This window comes from Propithecus coquereli, unplaced genomic scaffold, assembly GCF_000956105.1.
Source record: "Propithecus coquereli isolate 6110/MARCELLA unplaced genomic scaffold, Pcoq_1.0 Scaffold306, whole genome shotgun sequence".
NCBI classification, from domain to species: domain Eukaryota; kingdom Metazoa; phylum Chordata; class Mammalia; order Primates; family Indriidae; genus Propithecus; species Propithecus coquereli.
In genome coordinates, this window is record NW_012148686.1 from 2456546 (window position 1) to 2471625 (window position 15080).

A 15080-nucleotide genomic window follows, 5' to 3' on the forward strand; every position below is an offset into this window, starting at 1 on the left:
GGAACTTGAGCATCTGCGTATTCTGGTATTTGCAAGGACCTTGGAACGACTCCCCCACAATACTGAGGGACAACTCCATACCTTTTCTTGCTTTTACATCTTTAAAATGGTAGTTGCAATCATTTGGTACTCTAACTTAATAGGTGGTTACCTTCTTGCTAATGTTTAATTATAATTTAAAACTATAAAAAAAAGAAAGTAGAAGGATGGGAAAAGATATATCACATAAACACCAATTCTAAGTAAGCTGGGTATGCTAATATCAGACAAAGTATACTTCAAGACAAGGAATATTACCAGAGATAAAGAGGGATTAATTAAGAGGACATAACAATCTGAAAAGTATATGCTCCAAATATCAAAGCTTCAAATTTGACAGAATTAAAGAAATAAACAAATGCATAATCACAGAATCTTTAATGGACTTCTCTCACTAACAGAAAATCAGTAAGGATAGGGAAGGTAAGAACAACCTCATTATGGATATAACTGACACTTACGGAACACTCCATCCCAAACTGCAAGATACACATTCTTCTCAAGTACAATTAGGACATTCAGTAACATACTCAACGATAAAAGAAGCCTCAATAAATTTCAAAAGATGAAATCACAGAATATATCCTCTGATAAAAATTCTTTAAAAATCTAGAAAATCCACTGAAATATGGAAACTAAGAAACATACTTCTAAATAACCCACAGGACAAACAGATAATCACAGAGGAAATCTGAATACGTTTTAAAATCAATCCAATGAAAACACAACATCCTCTCTATTTTAGGTCCTACTGCCTAAAAACAGATCCAGAGACAAAAAGTCACATGCCTGTGATTTATTAAGGTGGTGGTGGCGGTGGTGGTGGTGGGGAGAATGCGGGAAAAAGAAGGAAGCTTGGTAAGGGTTCAATTTCAGGCAAAACCCCAGAAAAGGTAGTTTCAGCCTAGCCCCACAGAGAAACCCTGGAGTATTAAATTTCACCTCTGATTTCTCTCAACCACAGCAAGGTAGCTGGGCTTTATTACCCTCTTCAGCACCTGTGAGTCCTTGCTCAAGGATTTTGGTGGCTGAAAGAAATTCCCAGAAACTCCCTTCTCTACTACTAGCTCAAGGGAGTCTTTTAAAGAGCCAGCAAGTGTAAGCATTAGAAGCGAAACATTCCAAAGAACCAGGGGAAAGAACTGCCTGCAACCACCCCCTAGCCGGAATACCAACTATTTAGCTGTAGGCGACTGATGCCACCATGGGATGGAACGCAGGCCCAGGGTTCCAGTGGTGTCTGACCTTTTGATTTTTCTTTTCAGCAATAGCCAGAAACCATTTTTAAAGCAAAATTTCCCATTTTTATAAACTGTGTGAGCCAAGCAAAGAGGGCTATAGATGGAATTTGGCCCAGAGGACACTAATTTGCAAGCTCTACCATACATGAATTTAATATCCCAGCCATAAGCATGTAAGAACTTACTAAGATCCTGTTAGCAGAGAAGTCCTAATCACACTGGAAAGCTTAATAATTGCACATACAGTTCCAAGGACTGAAGTCCATGCTCTTTTAAACCATATCATCAACAAAGATTAACTGTGGCACATTACAACGAGGAGCTGAGAGGGGAATATAATGCTATGACTACGAGAGAAAGACACTAAGGTGACTGAGATGTAAACAATGAGAGGACACTTAGACAATAGGACCTGATCTCCAGCATGGGTTACAAATGAGGGACAGGTCATAGGCATGGATGAGGTCCACAGCATACCCCAACATGTGGACAGAACACAGTACTGAGTGGTATCTGGAGATCCAGGCAGGCATGCAGGCAGCACCAACATGTCAACAAATGGAAGGACCCAACCAACTAGAAATGCAACTCAGATTCGAGAAGACTCTAACTCAGGGGGAGGGTAGGGGGGGTGTGCGTGCGTGGGGTGGTTGGGGATGACTTATCAACAGTCTAACAAACATAAGGACCCAACCAACTACAATTCAGATTCAAGAAGACTCTAACACAGAGGTGCATATGCAAGGGCTGGCTGGGGATGTTGGCGACAAGGCAAATCCCTATTGTTGAAAGGATTCTGGCGTGATACCATACAGGTTACCATGACCAGGACCTGGCTGGAGGAGAATAAGATACGGGTCTAGTCAGGAAAATGGAGCAAAAGGTAGGTCTTTCATCTCAATCACTACATCCAGGGCAGATACTCTGGGATGGACTGTGGCCATAACAATGTGATACCAATTGACCTGGGCACTGCACAGGTCTTCTTCAATATCTAACAAGGACAGGACTGGTTCCAGAAGTGGGCTCAGGTACATACGGAAAGTAAAGGGAACTGAAGAGAGAGAGAGGAAGGATGTGAAAGCAAGGAGCTCAGCCTCCAGTCCACTGTCTCTAACCCCTGGAGCCCACAGACAAGGTAGTGACAGAAATACAGGCACCCCTCAGAAATACCGCAGGTCTGGTTCCAGGCCACAGCAATGGAGTGAAAACTGCAATACAGCAAATATTGCGATAAAGCAAGCCACAAAATTATTTTGGTTCCCCGGTGCTTATAAAAGTTATGTTTACGCTATACCGTAGGCTATTAAGTACACAATAGCACTATGTCTAAAAACATGTATACATCTTAGTTTAAAAACACTTTATTGCTAAAAAATGCTAATGATCATCTAAGCCTTCAGTGAGCTATAATCTTTTTGCTGGTGGAAGGTCTTGTTTCAATGTATTGGCTGCTGACTGATCGGGGTGGTGGTTGCTGAAGGCTGGGGTGGCTGTGGCAGTTTCTTAAAAGAGATAACAATGAAGTTTGCTGCACTGATTGGCTCTTCCTTTCAGGAAAGATTTCTCTGTAGCATACGATGCTGTTTGATGGCATTTGGCCCACTGTAGAACTGCTTTCAAAATTGGCAATGATCCTCTCAAACCCTGCTGCTGCGTTATCAACTAAGATCATGTAATATTCTAAATTTTTTGTTGTCATTTCAAAATGGTCACAGCATCTTCACCAATAGATTCCATCTCAAGAAACCACTTTCTTTGCTTATCCATAAGAAGCAACTCCTCATCTGTGCACATTATAAGATTTTAGCAAAACGGTGATACCTTCAGGCTCCACTTCTAATTCTAGTTCTCTTGCTATTTCTACCACATCTGCAGTGACTTTCCCCACTAAAGTCTTGAGTCCCTCAAAGTCATTCACGAGGCTTGGAATCAACTTCCTCCAAACTTCTGTTAAAGTTGCTATTTTGACCTCTTCCCATGAATCACAAACGTTCTTAATGGCATCTAGAATGGTAAATCCTTTCCAGAAGATTTTCAACTTGCTTTGCCCACATCCATCAGAGGAATCACTATCTATAGCAGCTATAGCCTTATAAAATGTATTTTTTAGATAACAAGGCTTTGAAGTCAAAATTACTCCTTGGTCCCTGGCTGCAAAATGGATGCCATGTTAGCAGGCAGGAAAACAACCTTAACCTCCTTGTATGTTTCTATTGGAGCTCCTGTGTGACCAGGGGAATTTTCAGTGAACACTAATAATTTGAAAGGAATCTTTTTCTGATAGGCAGGTCTCAACAATGGGCTTAAGATACTCAGTAAGTCATGCTGTAAACAGATATGCTGTCATCCAGGCTTTGCTGCTCCATTTCTATAGAACCGGCAGAGTAGATTCAGCACTGGGGCCCCAGGATTTTCAGAATGGTAACTTAGCATTGCCTTCAGCTTACAGACACCAGCTGTATTATCTCCTAACAAGACAGTCAGCCTGTCCTTTGAAGCTTTGAAGCCAGGCACTGACTTCTCCTCTCTGTCTATGAAAGTCCCAGATGGCATCTTCTTCCAATAGAAGGCTGTTTCATCTACACTGAAAATCTGTTATTTAATGTAGCCACCTTCATCTATTATCTTAGCTAGATCTTCTGGATAAACTACCTGCAGCTTCTCCATCAGCACTTGCTGCTTCACCTTGCACTTTTGTGTAATAGAGACGGCTTTCATCTGCAGCTTCCTCATCTCAGCCTTCATAGAATTGAAGAGCATTGGGGCCTTGTTCTGGATTAGGCTTTGGCTTAAGGCTGGTTTGACCTGCTATGCAGAAAACTAATATTTTCTCCTTATCAGCAATAAGGCTGTTTCACTTTATTAGCATGTGTGTATTCACTGGGATAGGTTTTTTAATTTCTTTCAAGAACTTTTCCTTTGCATTTACGACTTGGCTAACCGGTGCAAGAGGCCTAGCATATGGCCTTTCTCAGCTTTCAACATGCTTTCCTCATTAAGCTTAATCATGTCTAGCTTCAGATTTAAAGTGAGAGGTATGTGACTCTCCCTTTCACCTGAACACTTAGAGGCCACTGTAGGGGTTATTAATTGGCCTAATTCTCCAATAATGTTGTGTTTAAGGGAACAGGAAGGCCTAGGGAGAGGGAGAAAGAGAGACAGAGATGGGAATGGCAGGTTGGTGGAGCAGTCAGAACACACACATTTATCAATTAAGTTTGTCATCTTATATGGGTATAGTCTGTGGCACCCCAAAATAATTACAATAGTATTAATAACATCAAAGATTCTGGTCACCATAAAACATATAATAATAAAGTCTGAAATATTACGAGAATTACCAAAGTATGATGGAGACATGAAGTTAACACAGGTTGTTGGAAAAATGGCACTGACAGACTTGCTCAACATAGGGTTGCCACAAACTTTCAGTTTATTAAAAGGATGCAACATCTGCAAGGCACAATAAAGAGAAGTGTGATATAATGAGGTATGACTACCATTCTTTAAAACTTCAGCCCCACCCCAACATCCAGAGGACAGAAAAATGACACCAGAAACAAAGCCATCAATCCTTCCTCATTACATACTTTATCCTCCTATGGGACAGATGTATATGATCGTTATAGTCACATTTCCCAAACTGATACCTTTTCTGAACTGCGCTACTACGTTATTAAGCATGAAATGTCCGATTTCCTTAAGTACTAAGTTTGACAGTATCTCTGACATTTCACTTTGACACTTGTTTTATGTTTATTGTGAAGGCACATTCTCAGTCTTTCAAATGCACATTGTTGTTTTGATTATCTTTCAAATTTTTTTGGAGCAATTTTTGTGAAATCACGGATAAGTCAAAAATTTGTGTTTTTTTTCAAATATCAGTTTCATCGTGGAACCAATGCAGCATAGACAACTCGAAATATCAACGAAGTGTTTGGGAAGGTTGTGGCTAATAAATGCACTGTACACTGATGGTTTGAGGAGTTCCGTTCTGGTGATTTTAATCTTGAAAATGAGCCATGTGGGCAACCTGAGACCAAGGCGGATGATGATGAGCTGAAAGCTGTAGTGGAACTGAATCCATCTCAACGTACGTGTGAATTAGCAGCAAGGTTTGACGTTACTATTCCAGCAAACAAATGGGCAAGCTAAAGAAGCTGGATAGATGGATTCCACATGAATTAAATGAGCATCAGAAGATAAACTGTCTCAGAGTTTGTCTTTCTTTGATGTCACAACATAAAGGTGAACCATTTCACACGTGATGCATTTTTTCATATGCATGTTGTCATTTGTATATTTTCTATGGAGAATGTCTATTAGAGTCTTCTGCCCATTTTTAAATTGAATAATTACTTTGTTTTTGTTGAGTTGTAGCCGTTCTTTATATTTCTAGATATTAATCTCTTATGAGATAATAGTGTCCCAGTATTTTCTACTGTTCCATAGGCTGCCTTTTCACTCTGTTATTTCCTTTGCTTTGCAGAAGTTTTTAAGTCTGATGGAGTCCTGTCTGTTTTTGTTTTTGTTGCCTGAGCTTTTGAATTTATCTCCAAGAAATCACAGCCTAATCCAACGTCATGAGGCTGTTTTTCTATGTTTTCTTCTACAGGTTTTATAGTTTCAGGTCTTACTTTTAGGTCTTTAATCCATTTTAAGCTAATTTTTGTACATGATGTTAGGTAAGGGTCCAACTTTATTCTTTTGCACATGAATATTCAGTTTTCCCAACATCATTCGTTGATTATACTTTCCCCATTATATACTCTTGGCACCGCTGAAGACCAGTGGACTATGTATGTGTGGGTTTATTTCTGGGCTATTTTGTCCCACTGGTCTATATGTCTTTAGGCTAGTACTATACCATTTTAATTACTGTAGCTTTGTAATATATTTTGAAATCAAGAAGTGTGATGCCTCCAGCTTTGTTCTTCTCTCTGGAGACTGCATTGTCCATTGGAGTCTTTGTGGTCCCATATGAATTTTAGGATTTGTTTTTATTTCTACAAAAAATGCCACTGAGATTTTGACGGGGATTTCACTGAATCTGTAGATTGCTTTGGGAAGTATGGACATTTTAACATTAAGTCTTCCAACAGATGGACACAGGATGCCTTTCCATTTATTTGTATCTTCTTTAATTTCTTTCACCAGTGTTTATTAGTTTTCAGTGTACAAGTCTTTCACCTTGTTGGTTAAATTTATTCTTAAGTATTTTATTACTTTTGATGCTATCATAATAAATAGGATGTTTTCTTAAATTTTCTTTTAGGATCAGTTGATTCTTGGTGTATAGAAATGCAACTGATTTTTGTGTGATTTTGTATCCTGCAACTTTGCTGAATATGTTTATTAGTTCTAACTGTTTTTGTGTGGAATCTATAGGGTTTTCTAAATATAAGATCATGCCATCTGTGAAAGGAGATAATTTTACGTCTTTCTTTTCAATTTGGATAGATGCCTTTTATTTCATTTTCTTGCCTAATTACTCTGGCTAAGAGTTTCAGTATTATGTTGAATAGAAGTGGTGAGAGTAAGCTTCCTTGATTTGTTTCTGATCTTAGAGAAGAAGCCTTCAGTTTTTCACCACGGAGTATGACACTTGCTGTGGGCTTTTCACAAACAGCCTTTATTATGTGGAGGTAATTTCCTTCTATTCCTAGTTTGCTGAGTGTTTTTATCACAAAAGGGCGTTGAATTCTGTCAAATGCTTTTTTGCATCCACTGAGATGATCACTGGGTTTTGTCCTTCATCCAGATTGAAACCATTAAAGTCAAATTGTTTTTTGTTTCCTTAGGAAGTACTATGGTCTATATATTCAACAGAAGCTTATTCTGTTATTCTAAGATTAGAAACTGAAGACTTTTTAAAGGTGGTAGGAACCTTAGACGCGGACTAAGAGAGTAAAACGACTTACCCAGTATCACACGGTAAATTATCAGAGGGTTCACACTAGATCCTAGTGAGAAATAATTTCTGCACAATGGTCTTTTCAGGAACTCATGCATAATTTAGCTGACAAAAACACTCTAAAAAATGTCTAAAAATATGTGGATATGGTATATGTGCGTATGTGTGTGTGTATACACACAAAAGTGTTCAGCAAAGCACTGTTTATAACAGTGAAAGAAGAAAGCTAAATTGTTTGGTTTAGAGAATTGGTATATACATGGTATGTCCATACAAAAAATTACTATGCAGAATCTCCTGAGAATGATGTAAAAATATATTTCATTGACATGGCCATGATTTATTAAGTGAAAAAATTGCTAACCTGTATATAAAGTTTGACCACTTTAGGGATTATGTGTGTGCATATACACACACTTAAAATCTAGGATATATATAAAATGTTAGCAATGCTTTTATAGTGATTCTTAATTGATTTATACTCATCTGTATTTTCTGATTTCTCCTAATGTAATTTTCTAATATATTAAATAAAATCTCATGGATGTCTTAAAAACAAACAGAGTGACTTTATGGACAATTCTCAATCACTTGTGTATGATTACTGGTATAACCATCATTCTACGTGAAGAGCAGCTTATGCTCACAGATGGGCCTTCCTCCCTGTAGTCAGTAGAGTTTGCAAGTTGTATTCCTCTTAGCTACATTTAGTCTTTTACTCTATCTTCCTTAATCAAGTCTTAGGCACTTTCTATGACATTTTCAGAATGAATCTAATACGTCAGCCCCCATGGCTCTGAACAAATTTATCCAAGGTACTCTTCATTGTCTGCACTAATGGACAGGAACAGTGAATAATCAGTTTTCATTACCTGGTCCATTACCAAAAACACTTCCCTTCCTAGTAGATGTCCAAAACAAAAATAAGAATAGAATCATATAAAAATCTAAAGCTCTTCCTCACCCCTTAATGAACAATTCAGAGTCACCATTAGAAGGGGCCAAATAAGATAGACAACTATGTAGGCAGGGGAGGGGGAAGCTCAAGCAGAGCAGAAGGGTCTGCATGAAGAGTGTGTGTGTGTGTGTGTGTGTGTGTGTGTGTGTGTTTCGGGGTGGGGGGCTGGGGATGGGGCAGGCAGGGAGAGTGAGATTGGTTTTCTACAGGTGTACTGACCAAATAAGTAGATATAGTAAGGATAATAGGAGCCAATTTTGCTCTCAGAGAAATGAATTACAACTATTATGGTGGTGGCTATAAGTAGAGATATCACTATGAATTCATGGTTTTCAATGTAGATAGATCAACAAGTAGATAAGAAAATAAATATAGATGTAAATGTCTATTTACAGAGATAGCTCTTTTCATTAAGGGTGCTCAGGAATAGCAACGAGCACTATACAAGGTCCTGGTTCTTAAACATCATTCTCCCCTAAAAGGAACCAGGGCTCCTTGGAGAAATGGCTGGTTCTAGGAAAGGGGCAAGTAAGTACAAAATGAGCCTGGAACATTTTGTGCCAGAAAGTAAAGAAGTACTCAAGAATGATGGGGCATATCAAAAAAACATAGGAGCCAGCCTGAAGGGGCTCCCACTGGCCAAACTGGGGATAATTTGAGGATGAAAATGAATAAAAATGGTAATGGATTTTAACTCACTGAATAAAACTAGAACCCTTGAGTCTACTCTGAGATTTTAAAAAATGAACTAATTGAAAATTTAATGAAGAATGGGACATTTACAATCTCAAAATGCCTCCATACAAAATACTTCATAAATTACAATGGGAAAAAGTATAGCTAAACAGTGGAGAACTCTGGGAAACAACTGGGGAACACTTAAGTGTTCAACAATAACATCACCAGTAATGGGATAAACAGAAAAGCATTAACATGGCCTCAAACTATCTTCAGAAAGGTTTGCTTGCAAGGACGGTCCTTAGTTAGTAGCTGGAAACTTAGATTTGGGGAATATTCTCACCATTCCCTAACTGATAAGGGTGTCTCACTATGCCTAAAATGTTTGAACAATATGGTTTATGCTGAACACCTGCTTTCTTTCATTACTGAGTTTGTAATGAGCTCCTCGTGTTGTCACAATAGGAGGCTAAGAGAATTAAGTCTTGTGTAACTACAATGGGACAGTGACTCTTGGAAGCTTGCCTGGCTTTCCCCTTTGCTGACTGTGTTTTGCATCCTTTCCCTGTAATAAATCTTAGCTGTGAGCACAAGTATATGTTAAGTACTGTGACTCCTTCTAGGAAATCACCAAACCCAGGGGTGGTTTTGGGGATGCCCCAACATGTGGGACAAACCAAATCCCGGGCTGTGCAATAGGGTACAAGGAGAAAAATGCAGCATCACTTCTGTAAGGTTTCTGTCCAAGCATAGCCTGAATCTAATCATGAGAAAACATGAAACAAACCCAACTGAGGGACATTCTACTGAACAACTATTAATAACCTGTGATGTTCAAAAGATTCAAGATCATTAAAGTCAAGAAAAGACAGAGGAACTGTTTCAGATTGAAAAAGACTACACAGACTGAATGCTAAATGTAATGTGTGATTCTGGACTGGATTCTTCTTCAATAAAGGACATTACTGGTACATCTGGTGATACCAAAATAAGGTCTGAGATAACAGTAGGATGTCAGGGTCACTTTCCTGATTTGGACAGATATGGGCATACAGGAAAACTGCCCTGTTGATAGGAAATACCTACTAAAGCGCTAGGGGCCATGGGGCATCATATTAGTAACTTACTTTCAAATGGTTTAAGGCAAAAAGGCATTCTTGGTACTATTCATGCGACTTCTCTCTGAGTTTGAGATTGTTTCAAAATAAAAAGTAAAGTAATGATGATGATGGTGATTCCATTCTTTGGCACCAAACCAGTCTTAAGTACCACACTAAGAGATGTACAACATCCTATGTAGAAGAGCAGAAACTGAGAGGGGTGAGGGGAGCACTTTTTCACCTCATCTCTCCTCACCAAGAAAAAGGTCTGCCTAATCAGGAAAGCTTTGAAGCCAAATATTTTAATTGTACTGGTTTATGATTATTAAATAACCACTAAACACAGAAAATCACTAGATTTACAGAGTTTTTATAGTAAAAGTATCAAGCAAAATATCATTTATCTAGTTATAATTAGTGAGCCTTAAACGTTGGTGATAAAATCAAGAATTTTCTCTTTATGTAAATTTTCAGAGATCACTTTTCTAAGCCCATCTACAACATCCATTACCCTCCCCCAAAACATCACTTAGAAATTCACAAAGCACCAAGTTACCGTTTGTGTGCTTCCTGTTTGCTGCGACACTCTTCACAGTAATATTTGTATTCACTGCAGAGTGTTTCTGTGTTGCTAAAACCCCTGTGTAAAAGTCAAAATAAATTTACTTTATATATACCAGAAAATTATGTATTTTTTAAAAATATTCTAAACCAGTAACAATTGTTAAATTTCAAAATAAACAATTCTACATATACCTTAAGCAGTGAGTAATTGATGTGTTTTGTTCCACGTCAACAGAAAGGTCTAAAAAATCTTCATCTTTGCTGCTTATCTGTAAAAATAATAAATCTTCTTTGATTTTTTCCAAATGTTGGTAAACCATGGTTGCCAATTAACAGAATTAAATGCACTCTATTAATCTTACTAGTAATAACTAGGCACCACTAATGTGGTGTTCTCCGCTGTGTGAGTGTTCCTTCTCAGTCTCATTGCTAGGTTTTTCTTTTCCCGTTTATTCTTTAGACATGAGTGTTCTCTAGGGTTTCACTGTGAGTTGCTTCTCACTCTATATTGGGAAGAGTGTGTTCCATTTTTATTTTCACATGTGCTCATGTGTCCCAAATACAGATCTCCAGCCTAGACTTCTTCCCTGAGTTTTAGTCTGGTGTCTCCTATCATGTCATATCAGCTGTGACATGACATTAGGACATATTAGCCCAACAGCAACCGGATGTGTTCACAACCACTTTGAAAGTAAAATACTGCTCTGCTTGGTGACCGCCTCCAGTATTCACTGTCAATAAGTAGCATTAACATTAAAGTACAGATAAAGTCCTTTCAACTGAAAAATACATCTAACTTTTATACTATGTCTAAGAATTACAACTTTCAAGTTTACTTCCCATCTTCTTATCCTTAAAGAACTTTTAATGTAATGAAAGAAATTTTTCTATATAAAATTTTATGATATACTTACAGTTTCACAAGTAAGACATCTGGTTTCATTAGTTAATGTTCCCTGAAAAATCTCATGAACCCACGTTGGGTCTGGTGTGCTGTTGTTATTTTCACTATCAATATTACCATTAGGTAAGCGGCCATTTTGTTTTTCCTGTTTTCTCTCTTCTTGTAAAATATCAGCAATCGTATTTAGTAGGTAATTTAAGAATTCATGGGCATCTTGTTGCATGTAGTTGTCAAAAAGCTCTAAAAACAAAAACATAATATTAGAGAATTATTTCAGAATTAATAACTTCATAAAAACAAATTTTAAAAAGAAAAGTATTCTATCAGAACTAAAAGTATAAATGCTTTGTATTATCTGTAATGCATAAGAAATAGATAACTTTCACATCTAAAAATGCTGACTGAATTTGGGGAAAATAAAGTTAAGATGAATAAAAATCTTAAAAAAATACTAATTGATCCATGAGACGAGGGCCAAACCAATCCTCATACATTTCCGTAACAGACACTAGGAAGATAAGAAGCAATTATACTTTTATTAGCTTCTCTCATCTATTATTCCACAAATATTATAACATGGCAAGCTTTAAAGCAGAAGCTGGACAACCACTTGCCAATGCCAAGCCAACTGCTTAAGAACCACAAAGTTTATCTAAAATAAATTACTGGACCATACATCCTAGAGATTCTGGTTTAGGTGAAGCCCAAAACTTGGGGCTTTTTGAAACTCACCCAGGTGACTCTGATGTGTAGTCAGATTTAGGAATAATGGTATCAAGAATTATCTATGTAATCTAAGTAATCTCTAAAGTCTCTTCCAAATGTGAGATTTTATAATTCCACAAAATGTTCCCTGAAGTTACACAAATGAGTAACTATAATGGAAATACTGACAGTGCTAGTATCAAGCGCTTTGCCTGTGCTTGGTATTGCCCAGCTCTACCATAGGACAGTGAGGACTTCAGAAGCAGTATCTCATTCAAGCCTCTGAACAACTGTGTGATACTGTTATTAACTTTATTTTTAAATGAGAAAACAGGATGAGAGAGGGTAAAGTCACACTGCCAGGAAATAGCAGAGCCAGGATTCAAACCAGGCAGTCAGACTCCCCGTGCTACATACAAAGTAATGCCCAGTGTGAGCCTACACAAGAACATATACAGATTATTCAATAAAATGCACTGAGAAGAATTACCTATTTAGGAAATTATATGTTTAGATCCTCAATATACATTTAATACATTCCAGAAAGGTTTTACATTTTAAAAATGAATGCATACAAATTGAGAAGAAAATTTAGGGTTTTTCTAAGATAAATGGAATTAAAAATTACATTTTAGAAGAGATACAGATATGACTACATAAAATTAAGTTCTATATATTAGAAATCTTTTAAAAAGTTTAAAAAAACAGCAAAACCTGAAAATTAACATTTTCAACATATAAAGACATCATACAAAAAAAGAAAACCAAAATAGGCAAAGGACTTGAAATTAACAATTTATAGAAAAAAATTTCAAAAGGCTAAGAAACACAAGACAATGTTCAATCCTATGGTAATAAAAAAAGGTCTTGATTGCCCAGTCCATAAAATGGGATACCACCTTCCTTTGCAAAGTTATTATAAAAATATAATAAAATGGGAATAAGTGAAAATATTTATTGTGGAGGTATATTCAAAATAAATAATTATTTTAATTCGGTGTCAAAAGGACCCTTAAAAAGTCTCAATTTAAGATGCAGCTGCTAGAGTGAGACTGTTTGGGTTGGTGTTGTGGTTCTACCTCTAACTCTACGTGGGTCACAGGCAATTTACTGAACCTCCCTGCACCACAGCTCCTCATCTGAAAAACAGGGCTCATAATAGTACCTGCCTCACAAGGTTGTTTGAAAATTAAAACTGCTGAGAACACAACAATGGGTTTTATTGGTTTTGTATTCCGTTCAATAGAAATAACAATGATAATAATAATAGCAGTATTGTTATAGGTTGAATATCCATTATCCAAAATGCCTGGGACCAGAAATGTTTTGGGGTTTTGGATTGTTTCAGATTTTAGAACATTTACATAAACATAATGAGTTATCTTGGGGATGGGACCCAAGTCTAAATATGAAATTCGTCTGTTTCACCTATACCTTACACACAGCCTACAGGTAATTTTACATAACATTTTTAATAATTTTGTGTAGGAAATAAAGTTTGTGTACATTAAACCATCAGAAAGCAAAGATATCACTATCTCAGCCATCCACGTGGCTTTGTGGCACTCAAAAAGTTTCAGATTTTAGATTTCGAATTTTCACATTAGGGATTCTCAATCTGTATTATTGTTGTTGCTACTGAACAGAATACAAAACCCATCCAAGACTGACTGCATAAAAATTAAGAACTTCTATACGGCAAAGTCAACATAAATGAAGACAACTGACAAACAGGAGAACATATTTGCATCTTAATGTTCAGAGTATGTGAAAGCTCAATATCCTGGGTATTCAAAAAACTCCTTTGCAAAACAAGAAAAGGAAAACCAACCAAAAAACTGGCGAAGGGAAATAATGGGCAATTCGCAGTAAAAATACAAATGCCTAAACAATACGTGACAAGTGCTTGGGAAATAAAAATTAAAACAATGACAAAAATTCATTTTTGCTCATCACTTTGGCAAAATAGAGAATGACTTCGTGTCCAGCGTTGGCTTGAGTGTGGAGAAATGGGCATCCTCAGCCACTGCTGTTGAGGGTGGAAATTGACGTGGCACGTCGTAAAGGACAATTTTGGTAATGCCTTTAAAAGAACGTAACCTAGTTCCCAGTATCGATATCAGGTAAATACCTGTGCGTGTACTGAACAAGCATAAATGTGCCTGCTTATTTATAACAGCAAAAGTCTGAAAATATCCTAAATGTTTATCAACAGGAGAATGGTTTATTTAAATTATGGTATCATTTTTTCATGGAGCACTGGGCAATAGTTAAAAGGAAGTCGTCCTACACGGAACTTACATGGCAAAACCTCCAAGATGTTAAGTCAAACAAGGATGCTGAACGTGTGTAGTGGATCCCAGTTATGAAAAACAAACACCACCCAGAAGACCCCACAGAATGTGACTATAGCTTTCTATTTGGACATATCTATTTAAATGCATAGAAAGGGGTTTGGTAAATCAAGTTATTTTTAAGGCAGATAAGACTGAGGGGCTGGAGAGGGGGCAAAGTATCCATGGAAACTTCTATTTTTTCTTAACTGAAATTTTACTGTAAGACTGTGTTATTTGTCTATTTAAAAATAAAACAGAGCTTTCCACACAAAAAGCTCACTTCCCTGCTCCCCATCACTGCCTGTGGCACATCCTTCATATCCAATTTCTTCCCAAGCCCTTTTAATTTTTAAAAACCATTTCCTGCCTGTCTAGTCTGTTCCATTTCTATTGTGATCTCTCCAGTACACGTCGGCTCCCCTCCCTCTGCCCACTAACAGTCTCCTTTCCTTCAGTTTCACACTGCAAACACACAAGCTTGATTCACAGACACTGACTCTTTCTACCTAAGAATTTTCCCTGACATCTCCAGCATAAAATTCATATTAAATCTTTCATGTTCATTATTTAGTTGCTTTCACATACTCAAATCCATCCTACAAATTTGGATCCCAAATCAAACAGAATAATATTAAGAA

The 15080-nt window shown here is 37.2% G+C and overlaps 1 protein-coding gene across 1 annotated transcript in view; it reads right to left on the reverse strand.

The window, feature by feature from the left end:
* USP12 (ubiquitin specific peptidase 12) overlaps nt 1-15080 on the reverse strand; it is a 99800-nt gene that overhangs the window by 11281 nt on the left and 73439 nt on the right. Inside the window, exons 4-6 of the mRNA XM_012649901.1 lie at nt 11412-11641; nt 10690-10766; nt 10490-10573 (exon numbers count right to left, since the gene is read on the reverse strand). Of these exons, the coding sequence (XP_012505355.1) occupies nt 10490-10573; nt 10690-10766; nt 11412-11641 (391 nt within the window). The remainder of the gene's footprint in view (nt 1-10489; nt 10574-10689; nt 10767-11411; nt 11642-15080) is intronic.